We start from the raw sequence: 25,693 nt of genomic DNA, 5'->3' as shown, positions 1-25,693 counted from the left end.
AGTCCAACCTAGAAGTAACAAATGCATGGACCAGTTTTTCGGCATCACTTTGAGACAGGATGCTTCTAATTTTAGCAATGTTCCGTAGGTGGAAGAAGGCTGTTCTAGAGATTTGTCTTATATGTGACGTAAACGCCAAATCCTGGTCAAAAATAACTCCAAGCTTCCTCACCGCAGTACTGGAGGCCAAAGTTATGTCATCTAAAGTAATTATATTGTTAGACAGCATATTTCTATATTTAGGCCCAAAGAGAATAACTTTAGTTTTGTCTGAATTTAGAAGTAGTTCTTGTTTTGTTTTGGATTTTAGAAATAAACTGGAGATTTGATATTGGTCTATAGTTGGCTAAATCACCTGGATCAAGACAAGGTTTTTTAAGTAATGGTTTGATTACAGCAACTTTATAGGCCTTTGGTACATAGCCACTTTCTAAAGATAGGTTGATCAAATCTACGTGTCTATTAAAGGTAAAACATCTTTAAGCAACTTGGTTGGAACAGGGTCTAAAAGATATGTTGTTAGTTTTGAGGAAGCAATAGTTGAACTTAGCTCAGTGTACGTAGCTCTATGGGTGAAAAGCAGTCTAAGATGGATTGGGGCCTTATTGAGGATTCTAGAGCTGTTGTACATGAAGATCTATCTGTAATATTTGTAGGGAGGATCTGGTGAATTTTTTCCCTAATGGCTAAAATTTTATTAGTAAAGAAAGTCATGAAGTCATTGCTGCTCAGAATTAAGGAAAAACTAGGCTCAACAGAAATATGGCTCTTAGTCAGCCTGGCTACAGTGCTGAACAGAAACCGGGGGTTGTTCTTGTTTACTTCTATTAGTGCTGAATAATATGCTGTTCTGGCATCACAGAGGGCTTTTTTGTACATTTTTAAACTGTTTTTCCAGGCTAACCGATATTCTTCTAAATTAGTGGAACGCCACTTCCTTTCTAACTTTCGTGATGCCTGCTTTAAGTTGTGCATTTGTGAATTGTACCATGGAAGTTGGCTCCTCTGATTCACTGCCTTCTTTTTCAGAGGGCCAACTGTATCTAGTATCATACGCAGTGAGGCTTCAGAATCGTCAACTAAATAATCAATTTGTACAGGAGTAAGATGGCTACTCACAATAGTATTGACACATGGTGGTGAAAAAGATAAAGAAATCATTTCTTTAAATCTATTCACAGCATTTTCAGATAAACATCTGCTGTAGTGGAATTTTTTCCTAACTGCTGTATAGTCCGTTATTATGAATTCAAATGTTATTAGAAAATGGTCAGACAGAAGAGGATTATGAGGAAATACTATTAAATTATCAGTTTCAATGCCATATGTAAGTACAAGGTCCAAGGTGTGACTAAAACAGTGAGTGGGTTTATTTACATTTTGGGAAAAACCAATTGAATCTAATAATGAGTGAAATGCAATGCTCAGGCAGTTACTGTCAGCATCTACATGAATGTTAAAGTCATCCACTATAATGACTTTATCTGTACTAAGCACTAAATCAGATAGAAAATCAGAAAATTCAATCACAAACTCTGAATAAGGGACTGGAGGACGGTACACATTAACAAATAATAGTGGTTTTTGAGTTTTCCAGTTTGGGTGTGAAAGGCTAAGAGTAAGCCTCTCAAATGAGTTATAACTATGTTTAGGTCTAGGGTTTATTGATAAGCTAGAATGGAAGATTGCTGCTACTCCTCCACCTCGGCCTGTGCTTCTAGGAACATGATAATTAATATAACTTGGGGGGGTTGACATATTCTTCCTGCTGCAACCAAGGTTCAGTAAGACAAAATAAATCAATTTGATGATCATTTATCAAGTCATTTACTAACAGAGATTTAGAAGAGAGAGATCTGATATTTAATAATCCACATTTAATAGTTTTGGGTTTTGGTTCAGTATGAGCAGTAGTCTTAACTTGTATTAGATTTTTATTATTAACTCCCCTTTTTGGTTTAAAAAGTTTAGGTGGTCGTGGAACAGACATAGTCTCTATGGGGCAAAGGGCAGTGTGGTTAAGATCATAACATTCAACAAATTAATAAAATGATGAATGGATGAAAAATTTGAATCCATAAGAGCTGCATTTTGTCTGTTGGTAACGTCAGATTCTATAAATATCTCGGACTGATTATACCTGTGGATGTTGTCGGGGGTATGAGCGGAGGATGCAGGAGAGGTGAGCACATCGAAGTCACAGGTGTTTCCAATGGTCAGTCAGTCTCCAGAGACTGAGATGCTGTAGACAATGTTCTCAGTCAACATCCGTGATCCCAGAAGATTCGGATGCAGTCCATCTTGCTTGAAGTACTGAGGACGATCCCAGAAAAGATTGAAATTGTCCATGTAAAAGAGTACCGATATATTCACAGTTTCTCCTCTGGACATGTCCAAACCACCTCATCTGGCCTCTCTGACTTTATCTCCGAAACATCTAACATGAGCTGTCCCTCTGATGTCCTCATTCCTGATCCTGTCCATCCTCGTCACTCCCAAAGAGAACCTCAACATCTTATGATCTGCTACCTCCAGCTCTGCTTCCTGTCTTTTCTTCAGTGCCACTGTCTCTAAGCCGAATGACACTCTCAGGCAAATTATATTTTGTTGTTTTTTTTTCAGCCACTGATATTTAAATTGTATTAGTGCATTATAATTTAAAAGGGGGTAAATGAATGTCTGTCTGCTCAAAGGTCTCATTTTCTTTTAACCTGAAATCAACACAAAATGAATAACAAAATTATGTCTCATAAGTGTAGCCTATGTGGTGTATTGTGTCTTTATTATGGGTTTATATCTCTAAAGATCTGAAAAACTATGTATATGACGTGTGGATGTTTAGAACCATAAGTGAATATTCATTCAATAATACAAGTCTAATGTAGAATGAAAGTTAATGTGTCATTCATTTGATGAGAGAGACAGAGTTAATTTTTTAATATGCTATATTTCCCGGAGGAGAATTATAGTGCCAGAGGAATAGAGCCAATTCATATCGAAGTAGAATGCAACAACTGTATGTCTTGTTTTGAAATATAAATATATTTTTAAATCCCTATGTGAAGATTTAGAAACAATGGTAACAGAGGAAGTCACTAAAGAACTGTGTCAAATCTGGGAAGCTGTTGCAAGAAACTGTATTGCTTAATTATCATCCACTGGAATAACAGGATATAAAAAATAGGAAACGTCCCCTGCAGAGACCAGCAACCATTTTAAATGTTTTCACTGATAAAGAATTACAAGTTTGAAACAACCTTGTCTTTTGCATGACCTATTGCTATCTGTTTCACGAAGCTAAGAAAGGGACTTGTACTGTCATGTGTATATAAAAAGGGTGTTGACTGCTCATAGGTAATCAATACTGTACTACGGAAGAACATGTATTAATTCCTTGCTGCAAGTAAAACTTTAAACGAGACTCCAGTTACTCTGTCATCTTTGAGTAAGATTGTCTTCTGACACTTACCTGTTAATCTGACCTGACAATTATTCTAATTAGTTGTCAAATACTCCTCCCTTAGTTTTTGATTTGCAGGAATTACTTTTCCAGCCTTTTGTTGCCCCTCTTCCAACTTTTTTGAAATGTGTTGCTGCCATCAAATTCAAAATGAGCTAATATTTTTCATTAAATAGTAAAATTTCTCAGTTTCAACATATGATGTGTTGTTTATGATCTATTGTGAATAAAATATGGGTTAATGTGATTTGCAAATCATTGAATTCTGTTTTTCTTTACGTTTTCACATCTCCCAACTTGTTTGGAATTGGGGTTGAACATATTAATCTGTGTAATTTCCCTGAGTTTGGACACTGTCAGGCAACTTATATTTTGTTTTGTTTTTTTTCAACCCCTGATATTTAAAATGTAACAGTGCATTATAATTTAAAAGGGGGTAAATTAATGTCTGTTTGCTCAAAAGTCTCATTTTCTTTTAACCTGAAATCAACACAAAATAAACAACAAAATTATGTCTCATAAGTGTAGCCTATGTGGTGTATTGTGTCTTAATTATGGGTTTATATCTCTAAAGATCTGCAAAACTATGTTCATTTGATGAGAGATACAGAGTTAATTAATATGCTATATTTCACGGAGTGTAGTGCCAGAAGAATAGAGCCAATTCATATCGAAGCAGAATGCAACTGTATGTCTTGTTTTAAAATATAAATATATTTTTAAATCACTATGTAAAGATTTAGTAAACAATGGTAACAGAGGAAGTCACTAAAGAACCGTGTCAAATTTGGAAAGCTGAATATATTTGAAAAAGGGGGTTTGAAACTTAAACTCGAAACAAAGAAGAACTTTTATGCTAAGTTATTTGAATCAGTCTGCCCTCGGAACACACTATCATTCCTTATCTAATCTGAGAGACAACTCCTATAGTCTAAATGTGCAGGAACAATGAGAGTGTGTACACATGTTCCCCAAGTCAAGTAAAATATAAAACGTGCATTTGATCAATTATTATACCCTTATTCAGTTATATTGTAAACCTGCTGTGCCAAATGTGCAGCCAATTGCAAGACTATCTTTTGGTGCGCAGTCATTTCATAATGAATAATGTGGGCAATGATCCATCCTTTAATTTTCCCCTAATTTTATGTTAGTGAAAAAATACATTGTTTTACAATTCAACATAGGGAGATTTTTGCACCCACTTTAATATTTTCTTGTTTGCTTAAGGTCTAATAAACTCTTTTAAAAACATTTACATTGTAGATAAATTCTATCTATATTATTCATATGCTTTTTTATTTTTTTTTTGCAGTCAAACGTTCTATTTAAAGTATCATCGCCTCAGAAAACAGTCCAGATGAAGAGAACGGCACGAAATGATACGTGCCACAAGGGGGCGATGTTCCTCCATGTAAGCCACTAATCATGTTCAGAAAATGAGATGGCAGGTGCTGAATATTGTTAAATCTAAAATAAATATTCATCGATATGTAAACATTTACAGATGTGATAGTTGTGAATGTGATAATTTCAGATAACCTGCTTAAAGAAAACAGAGCATACTAACGTCATATGTGCATTTGGAGTAAATGTAAACTACAATGTTACATTCCAAAGCTCATTGCTTTTAACGTATAATTTGAACTACAACAGAATACATGATGCAAAAGGATGTTGCACTGTATTCCGTCTCGATGGGGCTATTTTATTGTTTATCCTGAGTCGCACATGTTCCAGTGAGATCTGTCCTAGGCAGTAGCAAGTGAATGAAGCAGACGGGAGGAAGTGGCGGTTAATGCAGCTCCACACCTTTCCGGTATAGCAGCACTGCGACCAGCTCGAGTTAAAGGAGAAAGACGAGAGCTGGGTGTATTTGTCGAGACAGGAGGGGGAGATAGGAGGTAACTTATTTATATTTCAATTAACAGGTTTGCACCGCAAGCTTTGAGACAATTATTTTGTCACTGTTGCATTTGTTTATATACAGATAAGATTAGTTTGCAAATGCTAACGTTAACAGCTAGTTAGCGCACGGCTAACGCTAACGGTTAGCTTTTCAAGCAACAAACGAGCTAACTAGTGTTAGCTTACTAGCTAGCTGTCGTTAGCAGCCATGAGAGATAGCTGGCTAATTTGGCACATCTGACCCTCCACCTAAATCTCTTTTCAGGGGGACACGAAGTGGAGTTTCGTGGGTGGATACATGTGTTGGTGAGTCATCCGGGATTTATTTTTAAGAAGTTCCCTATCCCGCACGTTCAAGTTACCCGGCGAAACGCTTGATGGAATAGCCGCAGAAGCTGCTTTTAAGCTCCGGTAGCGGTGAAGAGAACAAGGGCGCACCCGGTGAAGAGGGCTCCCTGGCACAAACACCAGAAGGAACTCAGGTCCACCGCGGCTTTTCGAGGCCTTGTTTAAATGCACCGCGTTTGGCCTCTGTATTTGTGATCGCCACGGCCTGTGTGTATCACACTGTTTTACTTTGATTTGGACAACACAATGAACGTCCTGCAACAACTGCTGCCAAGTTCTTAGTCTGTCCGTGCCATGTTGTGTGTAGGCCCTAAAAACACTGTTACACTCTGAGCATAAATGTCCCTGTACTTTACGGGATCCTGACGTACAGACTACTAGTTAAAAAGTCACCAAGTGCAGTTTGTTAGATTTTAACAGCGTGCATTTTTGACTTGTCTTTAATATATGCTCTTCACCGAGTAATGTTTCCAGAAGTGGGGCCTTAAAACAACAGAATACATAGTCAAAGTGATTAATCCTCACCATCACTGTATTGTACATTTTCTCGTTAGGAAAACCGTATTTATGCACAAGGGTTCAACATGGGGAAAATGCTCTCAAAGATCTTTGGCAACAAGGAGATGAGAATACTGATGCTTGGACTTGATGCTGCTGGAAAGACGACAATACTTTACAAACTGAAACTCGGACAATCTGTCACCACAATCCCGACAGTTGGCTTCAACGTGGAGACTGTCACCTACAAAAATGTCAAGTTCAACGTCTGGGACGTTGGAGGCCAGGACAAGATTCGTCCTTTGTGGCGACACTATTACACAGGCACCCAAGGGTTAATTTTCGTGGTGGATTGCGCCGACAGGGATCGCATCGACGAGGCAAGGCAGGAACTTCACCGCATTATTAATGACCGGGAGATGAGGGATGCCATCATCTTAATATTCGCCAATAAGCAAGACCTTCCGGATGCAATGAAGCCACATGAAATCCAAGAGAAGCTCGGATTGACCCGCATCAGAGATAGGAATTGGTATGTTCAGCCCTCCTGTGCGACTACAGGTGATGGACTGTATGAAGGCTTGACATGGCTAACCTCAAATTACAAATCTTAATGATTGCGTGTTGGCTGTTTTAGGTCAAACTATAATAAAGTTGCAAGTAACAATTTCTGAAAATGAACATGGTTAAGAAAAAGTTGATTATTTCCCATTTATTTTTAATACTACGTTTACCCCATGGTTAATTTATCTTTTACTGGGTTTGCTGGCTTACAGTTTGCTTGTACTCTGTAGCAGGCCTATGTCACATGCTTTATTTTGGGGGCTTGCTTGATGAATATTGAATTAATTAGTCCTAATGTTAAAGCCACAGAGATCACCGCCTTTGCCTATTCTTTTTCCTGTTTTATATAATTTTTCTAATGAAGCTGAAGTTTTTATCTTCACTCTTGGACTACAGCTTGTTATGACATTTTTCTGTCTCTATTGCATTGAACTTGGAACTTTTTTCTCCTAAGATGACAACTCATGTCATGTAGCCTACTTGGAAAGACTTGGACATTTGTTTTAACATGGTACTGTGATGAATAGTATTTCTTCTTAAAGGTATTGACTGCGGTGAGGAAAGAAATGCTTACATTTCTGTGTCATTGCTCTTGACACCAGAGAAAAAGTGACTCTCCCAATCCCTTCATGTGAGCTATATAGTTAACTGAATGACCTTTTGTATCATGTCTTGATACCTACCTGGGTTGAATACTCAACATATAGGCCTCCACTAACTCCTAAACATGCTTGTCGGGATGCATTTTTAATTTTGGGTTATGTAGTCTGTCTCTGAGCTCTCAATCTGATACCACAGTTGATTAGTCTCACTATTGAGACCATATATGATAGCCTATATCTGTAGCATGAGTACGAAAGTACAGTAATCCTACATCACAGTACATCTGTGGGCAGTCGGAGGGAGCTGTTTATTGGTGAAATGTTAATAGCTGCATCACAAGGTGTCTCAACCCCCAATTTTGACTGGGGGAACCATGTACAGAACAATGTCATTGTAATGTCTTATTAAAAAAGTGATTTTAAATCTAGTATGTCTCTTGTTTTTTGTAGGAGTAAAGGGCATTTGTATGACTAGGCATGTGATCGAACAATTTACAGTTTGGCGAAATAAAACATTTAATTTAAAATACTGTAAGTTTTATATTAACTCTTTCTTTTGTGAAACTCAAGATTCAACCTTAAAAAGACTCCATGACTTTAGTCCCTTTAGGCAGACCTTTCATAAGGGGTCCACCCTCAGATGTTGCATGGCCTCAGTCTACTGCCAGTAAGTGGGATAATGTACAAAACAGGAAGTCCAATTGCTGGTCTTTTTGGAACACTAGTAGAGCTGAATCATAGTTACAATCTGGAGGGACAGTGCTGACATACAGCTGAATTGTAAAATCTTTTTGGTGGGGGGTTTGTGAGCCATAGTTAAGTTGGAGCAAAGCTGTTGGTTTAGTTTTCCTATTTTAAGACAAATGTCCCCTCTCCACACTGATGAAACTAATAAGCATAGTAACAAACTGTGTATAGGTAATTTACATAGAGTAAATTTAATCTCTCAAATGTGAATGTGATCTTTTCAGGGTACTGTATTTTTATCCTCTTTACTACTTGTAAACATTTCTGGAATTTTGGCTGCTGAGTAGACATTTCTCTTCTAGCTTGAGTCTGCATAACGTCATCACATTTGACTGCAAAGAGCATGTTTTATGTTCCTGTTAGGTATTTTATTAAAATAAAGGTTAAAAGTTGGTAAGATTTTGAAATTTCACCACTAGTTAATCTATTAGAGATGGTACACCACTGAGTCACAGTGAAAGAATGTGAAAGAAAGTTTCCATGAAAGCTGATTAACAACAGTGTTTTCACTCCTGACAAAGACGGAATTGATGGCGACAAATGGTCTGACTACTGTGCATAGGGCTACAAAAGATTAGTTTTATTCCACAGATTTTCAAGGATTTTTTTCACTGTACTGAAGGGCAGTGTGTCTTTTCCACAGTTTTACACATACACATGTAGAAACTTGCACTATGTGAACTTTTCAGAAGGCAGGGTTTGCAGTGTTTGCCTTTATGAAAATGGGGTGCATATTTCTTTTTTCCCAAGTATACAGTATGGGCATTTTGTATTTGCAGCATTCCCTTGCATCAGATGCCATTCTTCTGTACACACGTGTCTGAACCCACAGACGGTTTGCTATTTAGCCATGATGGCCTTTGCTGTGTGGAAAATCTGGCGCTTAGCAAGTTGCCGTAGAGGCTAAAAGATGTTTTCTTTTACACCACGGAGGTTTCCGTCAGACGGGTCAGGTGACATAGACCGATATGACTATTCGGTTACAGAAGATGTTTCACACAACCCACATATCTCATGCAGGGATTTGAAATAGTGAATAAAAAGAGAAGCATTAATTGAAATGATCACTAACACTGCAAGTTGAAAACATCTTCCAGCCTCTGAGGATAATTGTGAATACTTTCATAGAGGATTTCAAGCTGCAGTCAAGGGCTTCCATTAGATGCTGATGGCACTTTAATTGGGCTGCAATGGCCACTTTGGTTCTCACCACTTCATTACAACCATATGATCCTCACATCTTTAATGGTAACACTATGGCCCCTGGGCCAAGGACAGAGGCTGTAAGCAAGTGTTTATGACCTCTTCACTGTAAAGATGGGACTGGGCCTTTCTGTCGACTCCCTCAAAGCTGACATGATATTTAGCATGAATTTCTCATATTCCACTGTAATGGTTCACAAAAATAGAATGCAAACTGCTTAAATACTTTTAGTGCCTATGTATGATCGATTTGCATGAATGCAAATGTTTGTTGAGACAGTCCCTATGACGACAGCCTAAGGGAATCTTTGTAAGTGTTTTTTGATATCAGATAGGTGGCTAGGTCTACTGCATATATCCTCTATTTTACTTGGAAAGAGGAAGGGGGTAAGAAGTCGAAAGAGACCTGTGAGCTACGTTCTGTAATGCTGGAACACACTGTAGTTTTCTCTTTGTCTGAATCACCACTCACTCTTTATTGGTCAACGACACTTTAAGCAGCTCACAAGTAACTGTGGTGAGTGGTATTACAGCTGCATGCCTACCAACCTGAATTATGTTTTGCTAAACAGGGGTGGGGTTTGTCTTCCACACTTGTCTTCACTTCCTCTTGACTTCAGCTACAAAGTATCATTTGTGCAGGTGGCTGTGGGATAACATTCATTTCTGTCTGTGGGTTGTGAATGTAGTCCTTGCCGGCTTAATGTTGGCCTACAGTTCACCAGCCACACCCAGCTGGATAATCATTGTAAGATTTGTGATGCGTGTTGGTGCAGATATAGTTGTGCACAAAAGCGAACACCATTATTAAAGAGGTTTATTCATCTGTCAAATGGAAAGAAGAAACACCTACTCAAACCCATAGTTCACACAGCTTGATTCAGTGGCTGCTTATCATCAAGGACGCTATACTGACTCTCGGGTTACGAAACCTCTCTCTCTCTGCCCTTCTTGTGTGAGCTGTTAATAATGAACTCAAAGAGCTTGGTTTAAAACAGGGCCGGAAGTAGCAAAAAGTTGTTTCGGGTTTCCTGCTGAGGTTACCGTTCTACAGTGCCATTGTAAATGCAAACTCCTGGTTGCCTGTAGATGCATTTTCTGCTGTCTACACTTTTTATGTGTGCTTGACTGGAGTTTGTTTTGACTGCAAGTGTTTCAGAGCAAGTTTTATTCATGAACCATTTTAAAAGCGTTGTGGTTTTAATAAGGACTATGTTGTGGTGTAAGCCAGCTGCATAAGGTTAAAAATGTTAGGCTGTGGAGTCCTAGGTGGATTCTGGGCATTGGTCCAAAATACATTCCATTCATATCTGCAACCGAAGGTTACTTACCGGCTTAAAATTAAAAATTTAGAGAACAAGAAAATAGTTATTGTAAGTCCTCAAATTGCATAAGACATTTTGAATGGAAGAATGCAGTATTCACACATGCATTAAATACATAATTTTCACCCCTAGTTATGTTGTTTTGTTGCCCTAAAGTCATGTTTGTTTTTGAACTTTGATCTAAGTCTCATTACATTTTGAAGCCTAAGGGCTTCAGTTTATATTCCATTATGCAAAAACCTGAAAACTGAAACATTTTGTCTTGAGGATTGCAGATGTCTAACACAGCTGTGTGAAAGTGTGAAACCAGTTTGTCACCGAACACATATGCTGTGTTTTTCCAGCTGCACCATGCAGGGAGTAAAGAGGTTCATAGCTGAATGTTAACTGTCTTATTTTCAGATGTAAGCAATGCTACAATATGGGAAAAAGGGGTATAATGGATGGTGCTGCAGCATGTGGTCTCACAGGAACAAAATTCTAAGGGCATCTGCTTCTGAAGAAAAAAATTAAATCATTTTATGGCCAGAACTTAATTTTACAATGTCCAGAGCACTAACTTCTGACATGTGGTATCTGTAATTTGGCTTTACATAACCTCTTACACATTTACAGAAGCACAGAAGTGTGATTTTAACATCAAAGTGACCAGTATTGTAGACAAGAGTCAGCAGCAGTACAGTATCTACCAGCCACATGGATTCACTCACAGCTGCCACTCACTGACTGACAGAATAATGAAGATCCACATGATCCAACCTCAAAGTCTTTCCTCAGCAGCTTGCCACCACGCTGTCACACTCCATGACTGACTACGTCTGTGTGTCTGACGAGATTGCTGTAATTACAGAAGAGTCAGTGTTTCGAGTGACAGTTCCTTTGGATTATACAACACTTTGGGCCTGTGAGGAAATCTCAGGTCTATGGCAAGTTAGGCACTGCTGCTGTTCACACACACACAGAGCCCATATTCGGACTACTGATAGGTAATGACTCAGGGAAAAACTACATACACGCACATGCTTCTCACCTCCCCTTTTCTCCCCTTTGGTGTTGGGCTGCCACACTCCTGATAATGACAAATGCCTGTGTTAATTCAAGAAATGGGTCGATGTACTATTATCTTACATTATTTCTGACTTTATGATGAGTCAAACCCTCGTTGACGCTCACTCTGGCTATATATATGTATTATAATCTGTCACATTTTCTAATTTCATTTTAAAAGCTTCAGTACAAGCTCCAGATACAGACACTCTCAGACATGTCATAGTGTTGATATTATTGTATTAACTGGAATGGAAGAAGGGGCCAGTGTCCCCAATATTCCCACAGTACTGGTTCTGTGTCCCTTGTCAATTGCAGCACAGCTGTCTTAACAGCACCCCCGCCCTCCTTCTGCTTTTGTGCAGGAGGTGGTAAGTGGGTAGGGTGGAGTCAGCATTGTGTTTCTATAAAAGCTAGTTGTCCTGCCAGGCTTATGCTGACTCTTGTTTTCAAAACCACTGTACAAGAGTGCCACAAATGATTAGCATCCTCATTACGTCTTATTTAAGATGGTGGCAGAGAGAAAAAAAACTAGTTACATGCTTTGTTTTGGATTGGAACTATGTCCCGTGTGTTTTTGAGGAGTTAAAGTTCAGTAAACTCAGTTTATCCTGTAAGGGTAGAAGTGTGTGTGTGTATGTATGTGTGTCTGTGTGTGTGTGTAAGAAAAATCAGAGGAGTCACACATTTTGCAGCCCCTCTTCTATTTTTAATCAGCCCAGTTTGATGTCTATTCTTGAGCCACTCCCTAATAGTTAGTGAGAAAATGAGTCTTCCTTTCTGGAACAGTGTCTCTTGGCTCCAGGCAGCATGATGTTGGTGACACAAAGGATCCTCTGTGTCACTCGGCTGTGATGCAGCAGAGCGGCGCACACCACACAGGCTGCGGGAGTCAGACTCTCCTCCACCCATCTGGTTTGGAGGGGTGCTGCACTGCTTCCCTTGTGTTATCTTACTGTAAAAAAACAGGGATGCATGTGCTTTTCAAAATGTTTTATATTTAGAAAGGGAGGACTGGCCTGGGGTTTCAATTCCAAATAAATCTCATAATCACACATAAAGACAACCAATTCCTTCATCATATTATTATGAAAGGACAGCCAGTGTTTCAGTAGTGAACCTTAGGTAATTATTCAGTTATTTATGGAGGCACGTTATTCCTTCTGCAGGTGTTCCACAACATTACGTTTTTTTTCCACTAATAGCTCCATCTGTTGGCAGAAAATACCCCCATTCTGTCTTACTGCATGCAGCATGTGCATGGCATGTTTAGTAATGGATGTTTAGTGTCAGCAGAACAAACCGTAATGCGTGTGATAACAGTGGTGCAGTGGCACCACTGCTTCATTGTGGGCTGTCCTCATTTACTGTGAACCTCCCTGTATTCCCCTGTAGTGCTAGCCTAATTAGCCAACCACAAAAATACTGTGACTACATTATTTTAATTTTGCAGTTAACATTTAAAGAAAGAGCACCAGAGAGACTGGAAAATAGATTCTAAATGATTTGACTGGGAGAGCTATGGGCAGGGGGACGAAATGTAGAAACAGAACAGAGGAGCTCCGCTCTAATCCTCTCAATAACCCCTGTGGGTCCTGTCCCCATCACAACTGGGGTCACGGACTTAATACCAGCTGTAAGTCAAATTAATTAACTGAACATATTATGTTCGAAGTCAAAGAAGACCTCAGTGGTTGGCTCAACCTAACCATCCAGCTGCCCCAGGCAGAAGTGGAAGGACTGATGTGGGCCAAAGGGGGCTATTACCTTAAATGAGCTACTCCAGTTGTTTATACTTTTTTTTTTTTTTTTTTTTTGTGCTTTCGGCTTATCCCGTGAGTTCAGGGTCGCCACAGCGGATCATTGTTCGCATGTTGATTTCCTACAGTTTTTTCGTCGGATGCCCTTCCTGACGCAACCCTCCCCAATTTCTACCGGGCTTGGACTGGCACTGTACAGCTGGGGATGGGAATGGGCTGTTGGAGATTCAGTGTCTTGCCCAGAGACACTTCGACATATAGCCGGGACCGGGGATTAAACCACTGACCCTGTTGTCCATGGACAACTGCTCTACCAACTGAGCTACAGCCGCCTCTGCTCTAGTTGTTTATAGTATTTGAGAAAAAATGGCAATAAATCTCAATCTATCTCTCCTATGATAAGCATTATCATCAGCCTATAGAAATTAAGGGTCAGCTTGTCAAACCAACCAAACCACACTTCTTTCTTTCTCTGTTTAAATCATTGCACAATCACTATTGAGACGTGGGTTAATAATAAATTAATGCAATTTCAGAAGAGAAAACATTTTTTAGAATTTCTGACATTGTATCTGACTGATCTATACTTACATCTATACACAGTGTGAAGCCTCTGCTGAAATTGGATTATAAAGATACTTGCACATACAAACAAGCAAGCAAACAAAAATCTAAAAAAAATAACTCAGGAATATTTATGGGTCTGTGACACTATACCACCACAGATGTTCCCGTAATGTTCCTGTGCTGTATCAGCTGATTTCAGGAAAGCAGGTTAGCATTGTACTCTTGGATTCCTATTGAGAACCAAAAGGATATGCATGATAATAATGATGATCAAAGTTTCCATTGTGTTCCTCTATAAAGAACATAGAGTTTTTACTTGGACATGTTACCCCCATAACATCAGATTCAACATAAACATTTTATTTAGTCTGAGCACTGGAGGCCATGCCGCTGATTGCACGTCAGCACTACTGTGTAAACAGAAAGCATGATGAGGGGCCCCTGCATGCCTGTGGGAGTATGGGGCGTACCTCAGGGCTTATGCTTGATAAAGAGCCATAATCTTCCTGCTAATCTGAGGCCTGGGTAGAATTTCCCCTCACGTTGGGAGTTAAAGATGGCCTTTTGTTTCTCCTATTTTAAAAAGAAATTAAGTTATATGATTGTAAAGTTTTAGTCACAATAAATTGTTTTATTAGTTGTATTGTCGAAATTGTTTTCACAACACCATATATACACTCACTGAAAACATATCATTGCAGTTGTACTGCACAAACTACACGCTTACAAAATACTCGCATATTGCCCTCTAGTGTTCTAAATGTGCAAAGTCTGAATATGCTGCAGAAATTGCTGTAAATTTAGCATGGATTTACAACTGTCTGTTTTTCAAAAATAATTGTAAAATATTGTTAAATGCCCATCCTTACATGTAAATGAACAGTTACGGAATAGTTGATTTACCAATAACAAATAGACCAGTGTAATTTAACACACTGTAATTTAATACTGTCAAGTTTCCTGGGCTCCAGACGTACACATCTGTCTGAACTTTGAAAAGGCCCCAGTCAATAACAGTAGGTTAAAAACTACACACTCATTTCCCCTATGTTATCAGAAAACACTATGCTGTTCTTATTATTAATAAATTACAGAACACAAATAATATCCATCCGCTCCATAATTTGGAACTCCCACAACAATACAGCAAATGTAATTTATACAACACACTGACTACATAGCCCCAAAGTGCACACTCAGCTAGCTGCATAACCGGCTAATTGAACCCATTGGGTAAGCAATTTAACACACATTCTAACAAAGATTAGGGTCAAGGATCTCTAGTGTCCCTGTGGTTCACCTTAAAAGGTGTCCCTTTCGTTTTACTCTTATCCCCATCTACCATATTTCAATACCTGTTCTTCCTTTATTTCCCAGGCATTAAAAAGCAGCTTTTAAACTTTCGACACTTTTTTTTTCATTGCACACAATACTTAGTTGGACGACTGACTGTGTGAACTATTGACAATTAGCCACAGTAACTACACAAGCTGCTATCATCCACTCTGGATAGCTAGATAGGAACTTCATGTCAGTGTTACCCCGAATTGCCTAAAGTTTATTCCTTTACATTTCCTCTGTATTTCTTTTCATTTAAATATTTGTTTTTTTAATTTACCATTTCTGTTCTTGAAAATTATTATTTTGTAATCTGAATGCAGTGTGAACGTAGTTATAATCATTAGTTTGAAGTAACAGACACAATGACTGTGGCTTTAAGTAGCAAAAAGTATCAAAATTATTGTTGGTCTTTGAGGTTCCAGAGAAGTAATTTAAATAAATGTGTTTCTATTAATTGCACGTCAAGGTTTTTATTTGAGACTAACAGCTTGACCCCGTGCCTCTAAAAATCTCAGCCACTTCACACCAAAGATCATGTAAATTAGTAAGATCAAACATTTGTAGAGACATTTCTGTCTTCACCCAAAAAATCTGCCCGGGTGTTTTGGATAGTTGATTTTTTTTTCTAGCTTTTGTTGTGTGCTACACGAACAGCAGTTTAGAATTGGTGACATGAAAGGCCATTTTGATTTTCATTGCAGGGATTTCCGGTCCTGCTTGGAGTTTCTTCCATAACAGATCATGATGCAGCCAGAGATTGCAATTTCTAGCTTGCACCTGCTAATTTTCCAGTGGTGTTTGAGCAGTTAAACAGGGCCAACAGGACTGTAGTACTTTTGTGGGTAGTGGAAAAGATGTCCCCAGCTCTCACCTAATGATGGCCCCTTTATTAGAAAGTTCAGGATCCATTTGCACAAGCTTTTGTTTAGTCCAAGATCACTGAGCTAATTGACCAGCTAAGAGGACAGCTGGGATTAAACTTCCACTTTAAGAAGTGCAAACAGTTGTTTACTGAATATGTATTCTCATTTTTAAAATTTTTTGGGATTTTTAGGAATTAAGTGTAAAAGCAAAGCGTTTTAGGTGCTGTAACTAACCAAGCAGCTGGCATATACTGTGAAATTACCGTAAATCAGTTATTCTATTATCATGCACTATAATCTGAAATACAACACATACTGCAAAATAAATTACAGTAGAAGTATACAGTATACCAGTAAAACACTGGCATCTCTGCTGCCAATATTTTACTCTTTACAGTGTACTTATACCTCATTCACAATTACTAGAAATTCTGTTACAGTCAAACACCCTCTCATAGGAACTTATAGCAATCAGTACTCACTTCTGTGGAAGCATATCAAAACACATAGTTTTCTTTTTATTCTGTTTAAAAACACTGAATACTATACACACAAAAGTAAAGGGATTCAGAATGTCTTTTTCACTATCAAATTATCTGATATTCACAGAAACTCAGCCTTTTTTTTTTTATGTGCAGGATGTGGATGTCCGGACTGCTAAACTCTGGGTCTTGTTTATCTGAAGTAATCTCCTCACAATTGAAGTTTTTCTGCAGCAACTAAAAGATAAAACAATAGATCATCGTGAGCATGTGGCAGATAATCTAAATTTGGTAACATGAATAAAATACATGGTTAGATTCTAACCTCCAAAAACTGCCTTTCCACTTTTGGGTTGACGCCCTCAGTGCGCTGCTCATAGCAACAAATAATGCAGGTGTCTTGTCCAGAGAGCAGCTTTAAGGTCTCCACCAGTGGAACTATTGACTGTAAGGAAATAAATTATAAGTTATAATCCACAATGAAAGACCGACTTGTTCTGTTGTTTTGCAGTGACAATGATATTGTAAACAGGTATAATTCTATAGTAGATATCTGCAGTAAAATACCTGCTCATAATAGATGCAGTCTGCCAAAAGAACAAAATGTGGGGGAGGTAAAACCTCAGACACATCTTCACCCCTTCAAGAAGATGAAAAATAAAGTAGTAACATTTATATGTGTTGTGCTACATGCTGATTGTGCAACCTAATTATTGTTCATATCTGTTCAACAATAAAATAAGAAATATATTTACAAACCATTTCAGTACCTTGGGAGTAATAGATCCACTGCTTATAAGTGCTTGATTTTGCTGGATGTTCACTCTCAGGAGGCTCTGCAGATCCTCCAGGTCTGTCACAGTAACTTGGGCTCTGTGGGAAATATTACACAGTAATGAGAGCTATCGTTTTATTCATTTAAATCAATGTGAAGTTATTACCTACAAAGCAAAGGAACACAAGCAACTCGAACATTTTGGTCATCTCACCCTAGAGTTGCTGCCATCAGTCCAACTACTCCGGTCCCGGCTCCTAACTCCACCACTCTCTTTCCTGCCCAGACGTTCACTCCAGACGACATATCATAAAATTGTTGCGTCTCTAAATATTTTGCAAGAACGATAGCTGCATCCCAAACCACAAATCCAACATCTCCAAGGTAGCACTGTTTTACTTTGATAACGCCACCGTCATTTTTCTCAATTTCTCGCACAAAGTATTTACACTCATCTCTATCAGACGCCATGTTGGCCGCGTCAGGAAGAAGAAGATAGCTTCCGGTCTCGAATTTTTCCAAAATAAAAACAAATCTTCCTCCACAAATCATTGGTAGTACAGAAGCATCCTCCAGACAAACCAAATTTTATACATAAACAATTTACGACCAACATTTTTGAAATCCAAATGGTATAAAATACCATGTGTGGTAGTAATTTTTCTAACACAAGTTATATTAAATCCTTTGAGACATAAAAAATGCATTTTATTTTTAAAATAATGAACACATGAGGCCAGTTCAACAGTCGTGAATCCGCTATAGGTGCTACAGGTAATTTAACCAACGAAGTCATAACCTCAAAATCTGTCACAGGCAACAAATACAGCCATCAACAGTGAATGATTCATTAATCATGAATAAAGCTACTAATTACAGCTGGATAAACCTGTCAAAATTGTGCCTTAACTGGTTGGGTGGATTTGGATTCTTTTATTGCGTACATTTTTTGTGTCATGCCACAAAATAATTAATACCTTAAATGAAAATAAACAAACATTCTGAGCTAAGGGAGAGAGTTTTGTCACGGTCTCCCGGCCCCTTGTCCTATTTTTATTTTTAGTCCCTCTACACCGCCTTCTGTTCTGTGCTTATTTTCGGTCCCTTAACTACACCTCATCTGGTGAGCTGCAGACAACCATTACCACTGACTAGGGATCAGCCTGAACTTGTTTGGATACGCTTGTAGTACAAGCGTTATCTGACTCAGCATCAGTTGCTGTTTATGTCCCGTGAAAAATTGAGCTTGGGGGTCGCCCCCTAGCGGTAAGCCACCCAAATTTGAAACGTTTCCTGGAATTATTACGAGACAACCACGTGACATGGTCACGTTGACACAGTCTTCAAATCAATTACGGAAGTGTAAATATTTTGAGTCGCTCGACGCGTTTTTCTGTTTCTGGTCATCACTGCTGCCTGCTAGTGATGGGAAGTTCGGCTCTTTTCGGAGAGCTCGTTTGACTCAGCTCCCAAAGAAGAGCCGGCTCTTTCGACTCCTGAACGGCTCTTAATTTAAGTTTTTTTTGTAAGCCTTGATTTTACCATAACTTTGCAAAAATTAATGGTCTCTTTGTTTAAAACCCTTTCATGTGCAGTGTTTTTATGAGAATCCTTATAATTGCTTAATTTTGTGCATTTATTCTGTTACAAAACCATTTTTTGTTTAATATTTTAATCAAACATTTTATTGCAGAAATTAACAACAAAACAGCAAATAAATCCACAGAACATAACTAGAACCAAACTCAAGCAAACAGTATTAATGTCCTCAGTGAAGGTTGGCATTCAAAAAAGTCAGATGCCTCAACTTGGATGGACTGTTTTGACAAAACTTTTTAAACCTCTGTCCTCCACAAAGGAAACGGGTTGGAAATCAGTAGCTATCATTTTAGCCAACTCTTCATCAATGCTGTGCTGTTTGGATGGGGTCATCACTTTGGGTATAAACTGGCTTACTTTGCTTTGAGTTGCAGTAGGAAAGGTAATATGTGCAAGTCTGGGGAAACCAGTAGATGCTGCTACAGTTGCCGTTTTTGGGGGATGAGACACACCAGGATCTGTAGACAGTGCGCTAGCTTGCCCTCTCTCCTCTAACTGCACTGTAGGATGGACAGTGCTCATGTGTCTATGCAGATTTGTGGTGGAACCTGCTCTTAAAGTAATATTCATCTTGCAGTGAACGCACTCTGCTTTATTGTTTCCATTGTGTTTAAACTGGAGCCAGATGCTGCTTCTCTTTTGGGTGTCACTCATAGTTTCAAGTACGAAAACTCACACACTCTCCTCACCGCTACCTGACAAACAGTTAAGATGCAGTGGAGCGCTGCATCTTATGTTTTTACATAATGGTATGATCCCATATCCTCACATCTTATTGGCCGCGATGCCATTGCTGACCAGTCAAAACAAATTTCTGCCTTGAACTGAGCACTGAGGTAAGCAGCGAAAGGAAATAAAACTGGCTCGCATCGAGTGAGAATCTTCTGATTCGCTACAAAGCACCGGCTCTCAGAGCAGCATCTTTTGCGCATGACACATCACTACTGCCTGCACCTTTGACCCGTTTTCCCTGAAAGCTCCTGTCTGCCTCCGATTTTCCTGAGACCCTTGTTGTCTGTTTTTCGAGCCCTTGGAAGTGGAATTGGATGTATAGATTAAGTAGCTCTCTGATGTCTTAAGGTTTATATTAGATACTTGAGTTACCACCCAAACTGCCTGTCCCCTCATCTGCCCAACCCCTTAAAACACAGTTAATTATTTCAAAATTATTACAAAACACATTCTTCCTGTGTTTTACAGGGTCTTCCCCATTATTATCTCACAGTATTAGCAGCTCATAGATTTTCTTTTAATAAATGACCATTCTCATTAGTCTTGCTTTTATACTCTTAAAATTCATTTTTAATCTCCTTTTAAAATGATGTAGCTAATAAAAAGAGTAGATTTCAAAATTTTTTGTCATTTGGTTATTTGTCTTACCTATTGCCAAGGTTTCTCTCATTGAGCCCCCTACAGACCTAGTGTCTTACCTGCCACACATACATTAACATTCGTTCAGATTTATTATTATTAGTAGTAGTAGTAGTACTCAACAAATACAATATTTAAATTTGAGTATCAAGCTTTCTATCGAAATTGATTATGTTAGGCAATTTTTTTAGTGACATGCGCAGATGTTAGCTGCTGACGCAAGAAACACGTGCTATGACCGCGCGCAAACCTGACCTACAGTTTGCTGTTTAAGTTGGCTTGCTGCGGGGCACTGTTGCATTTCACAGAAGATTCTTTTTGATGGCCATGTTCAGTGAATTTTACAGTTTGACAAATTAGTGTCGTAATATACGTCTATTAACCTGCCTTTGTGAGGTTTTTAAATGTTTCGAAGCAGCACAGAGGAGGTAACGGCCAGCGGCGTGACCACAGAATGTGGAAAAACCAGGGAGGTGTCCTCAGTGGACTGAATCTGAACGAAACGACCTCATACGATCCCGCATCATCTTCCTCAGAGTCATCCCGAAAAAGTTTAAATGAAAGCAGTACCAGCTCCAGCCATGGTCCTGCATTTTCCCGAATACCTTCAGGTAATGTTAGAGATAACAGATAAATTTTAACTTAGCTAGTTAAACTAGCATAGCATCTCCTGGATGTGGGAACGTTAGAGACAATACAATATGATTACTAGTATTAAATGATCAAATGTCTGAGTTTTGATAGGGGATCATATGGTAACGGGTACACACCTGTAACTATACAATCCTTCTATCCCAACAAGGCACTGCAAAATATTAAATGGCAAAAAATCATCTTCTAATGTTTTGTGTCTATATAGGTCATTTCCACCATGGCCTCAGGCTAGGCAGGACAAATGTATCACTCGCATCAGCTTCAAACAGCTCTTCCTTCCGCACCCATGCAGGACCATTGGGACTCAAAAAAACTCCAGGATCTGCTGTGGCCACAGGCAAACACCCCACTCAACTGGCACTACAAACTTGGATAAATACTATGTTATGTAAGGGGTGAAAATAGATAAGGCTCAGATTCTTATTCAGATTTTTTTTTTTTTTTTTGTAGCAACAAGTTCCTCCTCTGTGAATACGACATCAGGTGGTTCTGTAATTGTGGCAGTAGTTGAAGGACGTGGTTTGGCCAGGGGAGAGATTGGCATGGCTAGTCTCAACTTGAAATGCCCAGAACTAATACTCTCACAGTTTGCAGACACTGGGACTTATGCCAAGGTAACCCATTGATCTTACTGAGTCACTTCACTCTCAGAGAAGAGACTCTAAAGCAAATATTTCAGTCATACATCACTGTATTGAAGGTCATAACCAAGATTCACATCTTGATACCACTGGAAATACTGATGCCAGACACATCAACTGAGAAGGGGAAAGGGACAAAACTATTCAACCTCATCACTGAGAACTTCCCGGTACCTGTGTTGGTGTTCTGAGTAAAACACCATTCTTTTCTTGATTAGAATTTCCTTTATCTGGGTGGAGTGCATCCTATGTATTGAGATCTTGTATCGTTTCTTAACTGTTATTGTGATGTTTTATTTACATGTTTTATTCTTTTTGTTAGGGTGTAGCTTTTACTGCAATCCAAAGGAAGTACTTTAATGAGAGGAAAGGACTCGAGTACATTCAACAGCTGTGTGCTCCAGAATTTGCCACTGTTCTCATGGAAGTGCAAGCTAAGTATGCCACTGAGTACAATAATGTTAGGAGGTATACTTTAGCACTGTACTGTATTGTTTTGTAATCCTGATTTGAAAATGGCCTGATTTCTTCAGATATTACTGTCTAGCAACTGCAGCTGCTTTGCTGAAATACTTAGAATTCATCCAGAACTCTGTCTATGCTGCCAAGTCTCTTAAAGTGATTTTTAAAGGGAGTGAAGAGACCGTTATGATTGACTCAGCTACTGCCACTAACTTGGAGTTGGTAGTGAACAATAGAGACCACAGGTAAGCTGGAAAGAATAGCAAAACTGAAAGCATCATCTTTTTGTTTTCTGCTTGTATAATAGGTGTATTCAGCCTGCCTTTGTCTTTGCTTTCCTTCGAATAGGAGTAAAAATACTCTTTTAGGGTTACTTAACCACACAAAAACACCTGGTGGTGCTAGAAGGTTGCGCTCCAATATTCTCGAGCCCCTGCTTGACGTGGACACCATCAACATACGCTTAGACACCATAGAAGAGCTGCTGCAGGATGAGGAGCTCTTCTTTGGCCTGAAGAATGGTCACATTTTTAACAAAACATTTAATATTAGGCAAATTGATCATCAGAGCATGACAATGTATTTGAATATGTATTGTTTTGTACTCTGTAGCCATAGGTAATTTCCTTGACATTGACCAGCTGCTCTCTCGTCTTGTCCAAGTCCCAAAGCAAGAAACAGTGCGTATAGTACATGGTTTTATAAGACTATTTAATTTCAGTGTCTTGACGTGAAGTGAATTTTCATGTTTAGCTGTAAATAAGTGCCAGATAAGTGATTTTTACCACTTTTTAACACATTGTTTATTTGTACAGGTTCAAGTTGCCGAAGCAAAAATTACACACATCATTCAACTGAAACATACATTGGATTTGGTGCCAAGGTTACAGGTTTGTGGCTTCTCCCAAACTTCAAAATCTTTCTACACTTAGGGGTAAGTGTTCTAAAAAAATACAATGCACCAATTGTTACTTATCTAAAATTGAAAATCTTTCAAATATTACAATAGATGGTGCTGAAGAACTGCAATACTTCACTGCTCAAGGCATATAGTACCTCACTGGAAGACAGAAGGTACTACAGCTGTGTGACTACAACAGTAAATTTACTATTGTATAATGTCTACACACTTGTTCCATTGCATATTTGTGCCCTCTTAGGTTTGTCATGATTCTGGACCAGATCAGGACAGTAATTAATGATGACACCACCTATCTGAAGGGGAGTCTAAACATGCGAACCCAGAAGTGTTATGCCGTGCGCCCTAACATCAATGAGTTCCTTGACATTGCCCGTAGAGCTTACACTGAGATAGTGGACGACATCGCTGGTGTTTATTGTTGCTCTTGAATAAATATCACTAACAATTTTTAAGGAACATAAAAGAAAATGCTTTTTTAATGCTGTTGGGTTGCACAGGGCGGGTGAACAAGATGGGTGAGAACTATGGTTTACCAATGCGTACCAGCTTTAGCACAACAAGAGGCTTCTTCATCCAAATGAAGCTTGAAGGAGTGATCTTACCTGAAGGAAAACTCCCCACAGAGTTCATTAAGGTGTGGTCCACTACAGACATGGTTAGGATGAAGATGGTCAACTATGTGATCTAAAAATGGACGTCTGCTATTGCAGGTAACCAAGCACAAGAACAATTATGGCTTCACCACTGCAGACCTGATGAAGATGAATGACCGTTGTGACGAGGCCCTGAGAGAGATCTTTCACATGTCCTATGTGTAGGAAGATAATAATACTGTGATTTACAAACATACACACTAATGCAAAAGATGTAAAACACTTAATTTGTTTATTAAATTAAATTAAAGGTTTATTAATTGGTTTGTTTAATTTGATAAATAACTTGTGTGGTGTTCTCCCGTTATTGATAAATGTGATTATGCACAACCCCTAAAAACTGAACAGCTGATTTAGATCAGGAAGTAGAAATTGTCTTCTAACTTTAGTCCACTAGATGGCGGTATTTAATAGCCATGATTTTCCTCCAAGGTTTGTCCTTGTCACATCTAACCCGTGTTATTACAGGGTGATATGTCAACTGCTTCGCACCATCCATGAGCACGTTCACTGCCTTTACAAGCTCTCTGATGCAGTATCAATGCTGGACATGCTGCTGTCACTTGCAAATGCATGCACCATCACAGACTATGGTAAATATGAACCACAGTTTTTTCCATCCACAAATTTGTCAAATTAACCTTTACGACGTGTGATCTGTTGTCTGAGGGAGTGCTGTATACACAGGAGATAACAACCAGTCAATGTCAGACATGACAGCAAGAAAGCATTACTGAGCAGACAGCTCTGCTTGCCTAAGTCCTTTTTTTCTATGCGTGGTGGGAAGCACAAGCCCAATCAGCCACGTGGGTGATGAGCACTGGCCCTCAGCTGTCTGAAAGCGTCTCTCCATAGACACGTGCTGACTGCCTGCCCCCTTCTATCCCAGCCAGCTTGTACTCAGATTACCCTTGTTATATAAGTGTGCACTAATGCACTGTATTTACTGAGACAAATCTGCCTAAAAGAGGAGCTAGTTGCATTTACACACTGCACATACCTCTTTTAGATATTGTTTTTATTATACCATCCTTTTTAGTTGGAGAAACTGTAATTATTTATAAGAGAACTGAATAGATACAACGTATGTTGCACATTGGTATGAAATGTACATAGCTTTGGAAGTCACAGAATCACCAAATTTGCCAAAAACTCCATACATCATTGCATGGAAAGGCATGAATGTATTACTTTGTAGACAAAATACTAACAAAGATATTTTTATTGTTTCTTTTCTGCTGTGTCTGTCAGTGCGTCCGGAGTTCACTGATACACTGGCCATCAAGCGGGGCCGTCACCCCATTTTGGAGCAAATATCTGGACAGCAGCCTGTATCGAACAATAGCTACATTTCTGACGGCAGCAACTTTGTCATCATCACTGGACCCAACATGAGTGGCAAGTCAACCTACCTCAAACAGGTGGCACTGTGTCAAATCATGGCTCAAATAGGTCAGCGGCAAACCTTCCAGCCTCACAGGAATCTGAAGTGCAAGCTGATCATTTCTTTGCTTTTATTTTGAGTAAACCATTATACATTATAATTCCAGGCTCTTTTGTCCCCGCTGAGTATGCCTCTTTTCGGGTGGCCAACCAGATTTTCAGCAGAATTGGTGTGGATGATGATTTTGAAACCAATTCCTCTACCTTCATGGTGGAAATGAAAGAGGTGTGTTTACTTTAACATTAGGGCAGCTCATGCCCTTGCATTTCAATTGTGTGAAACAGAATGAATCCAATTATTAACGAATATACATTTCTACCTCAAAGATCTCTTACATAATCCACAATGTAAGTGAAAGGTCCCTTATCATCATAGATGAGTTGGGGCGTGGTACTAGTGCTGAGGAGGGCATTGGCATCTGTTATTCAGTTTGTGAGTTCCTCCTTAGCCTCCAGGT

General features: G+C 38.9%; 2 protein-coding genes across 4 annotated transcripts; one reads left to right on the top strand and one right to left on the bottom strand.

Moving 5' to 3' along the window:
• The first annotated feature begins 5,227 nt into the window (after window positions 1-5,227).
• Window positions 5,228-7,808, top strand: arf6b (ADP-ribosylation factor 6b). 2 transcript variants are annotated; one of them, XM_067480334.1, is made up of 3 exons: window positions 5,228-5,364; window positions 5,634-5,674; window positions 6,271-7,808. In XM_067480334.1, exon 3 carries the CDS (start codon window positions 6,301-6,303, stop codon window positions 6,826-6,828), a length of 528 nt encoding a protein of 175 aa, XP_067336435.1. In that variant the 5' UTR covers window positions 5,228-5,364; window positions 5,634-5,674; window positions 6,271-6,300; the 3' UTR covers window positions 6,829-7,808. The 2 variants fall into 2 exon arrangements, with proteins under 2 accessions (XP_067336435.1, XP_067336436.1); XM_067480335.1 differs by lacking the exon at window positions 5,634-5,674 and having other exon boundaries at window positions 5,254-5,364.
• Window positions 7,809-16,732: 8,924 nt separating this feature from the next.
• On the bottom strand, window positions 16,733-17,997 carry vcpkmt (valosin containing protein lysine (K) methyltransferase). 2 transcript variants are annotated; one of them, XM_067480904.1, is made up of 5 exons: window positions 17,705-17,996; window positions 17,475-17,588; window positions 17,283-17,355; window positions 17,041-17,160; window positions 16,733-16,952 (listed from the first exon to the last, which is right to left on the bottom strand). In XM_067480904.1, exons 1-5 carry the CDS (start codon window positions 17,959-17,961, stop codon window positions 16,821-16,823), a joined length of 696 nt encoding a protein of 231 aa, XP_067337005.1. In that variant the 5' UTR covers window positions 17,962-17,996; the 3' UTR covers window positions 16,733-16,820. The 2 variants fall into 2 exon arrangements, with proteins under 2 accessions (XP_067337005.1, XP_067337006.1); XM_067480905.1 differs by lacking the exon at window positions 17,283-17,355 and having other exon boundaries at window positions 17,486-17,588; window positions 17,705-17,997.
• Window positions 17,998-25,693: the final 7,696 nt, after the last annotated feature.

The sequence above is a fragment of the Channa argus genome, chromosome 16 (assembly GCF_033026475.1).
Source record: "Channa argus isolate prfri chromosome 16, Channa argus male v1.0, whole genome shotgun sequence".
In the NCBI taxonomy this organism is placed as follows: domain Eukaryota; kingdom Metazoa; phylum Chordata; class Actinopteri; order Anabantiformes; family Channidae; genus Channa; species Channa argus.
This window is presented reverse-complemented; position numbering and strand designations above follow the sequence as displayed.

Excerpts from the sequence above, each read along its gene's own strand:
- arf6b (XM_067480334.1), top strand. The coding sequence starts at position 6,301 with ATGGGGAAAATGCTCTCAAAGATCTTTGGCAACAAGGAGATGAGAATA.
- vcpkmt (XM_067480904.1), bottom strand. The coding sequence starts at position 17,961 with ATGGCGTCTGATAGAGATGAGTGTAAATACTTTGTGCGAGAAATTGAG. Across the intron at positions 17,356-17,474 it reads ACTCCCAAGGTACTGAAATG|GGGTGAAGATGTGTCTGAGG; the intron begins GTTTGTAAATAT and ends ATCTTCTTGAAG. Across the intron at positions 16,953-17,040 it reads TGGAAAGGCAGTTTTTGGAG|TTGCTGCAGAAAAACTTCAA; the intron begins GTTAGAATCTAA and ends TTTATCTTTTAG.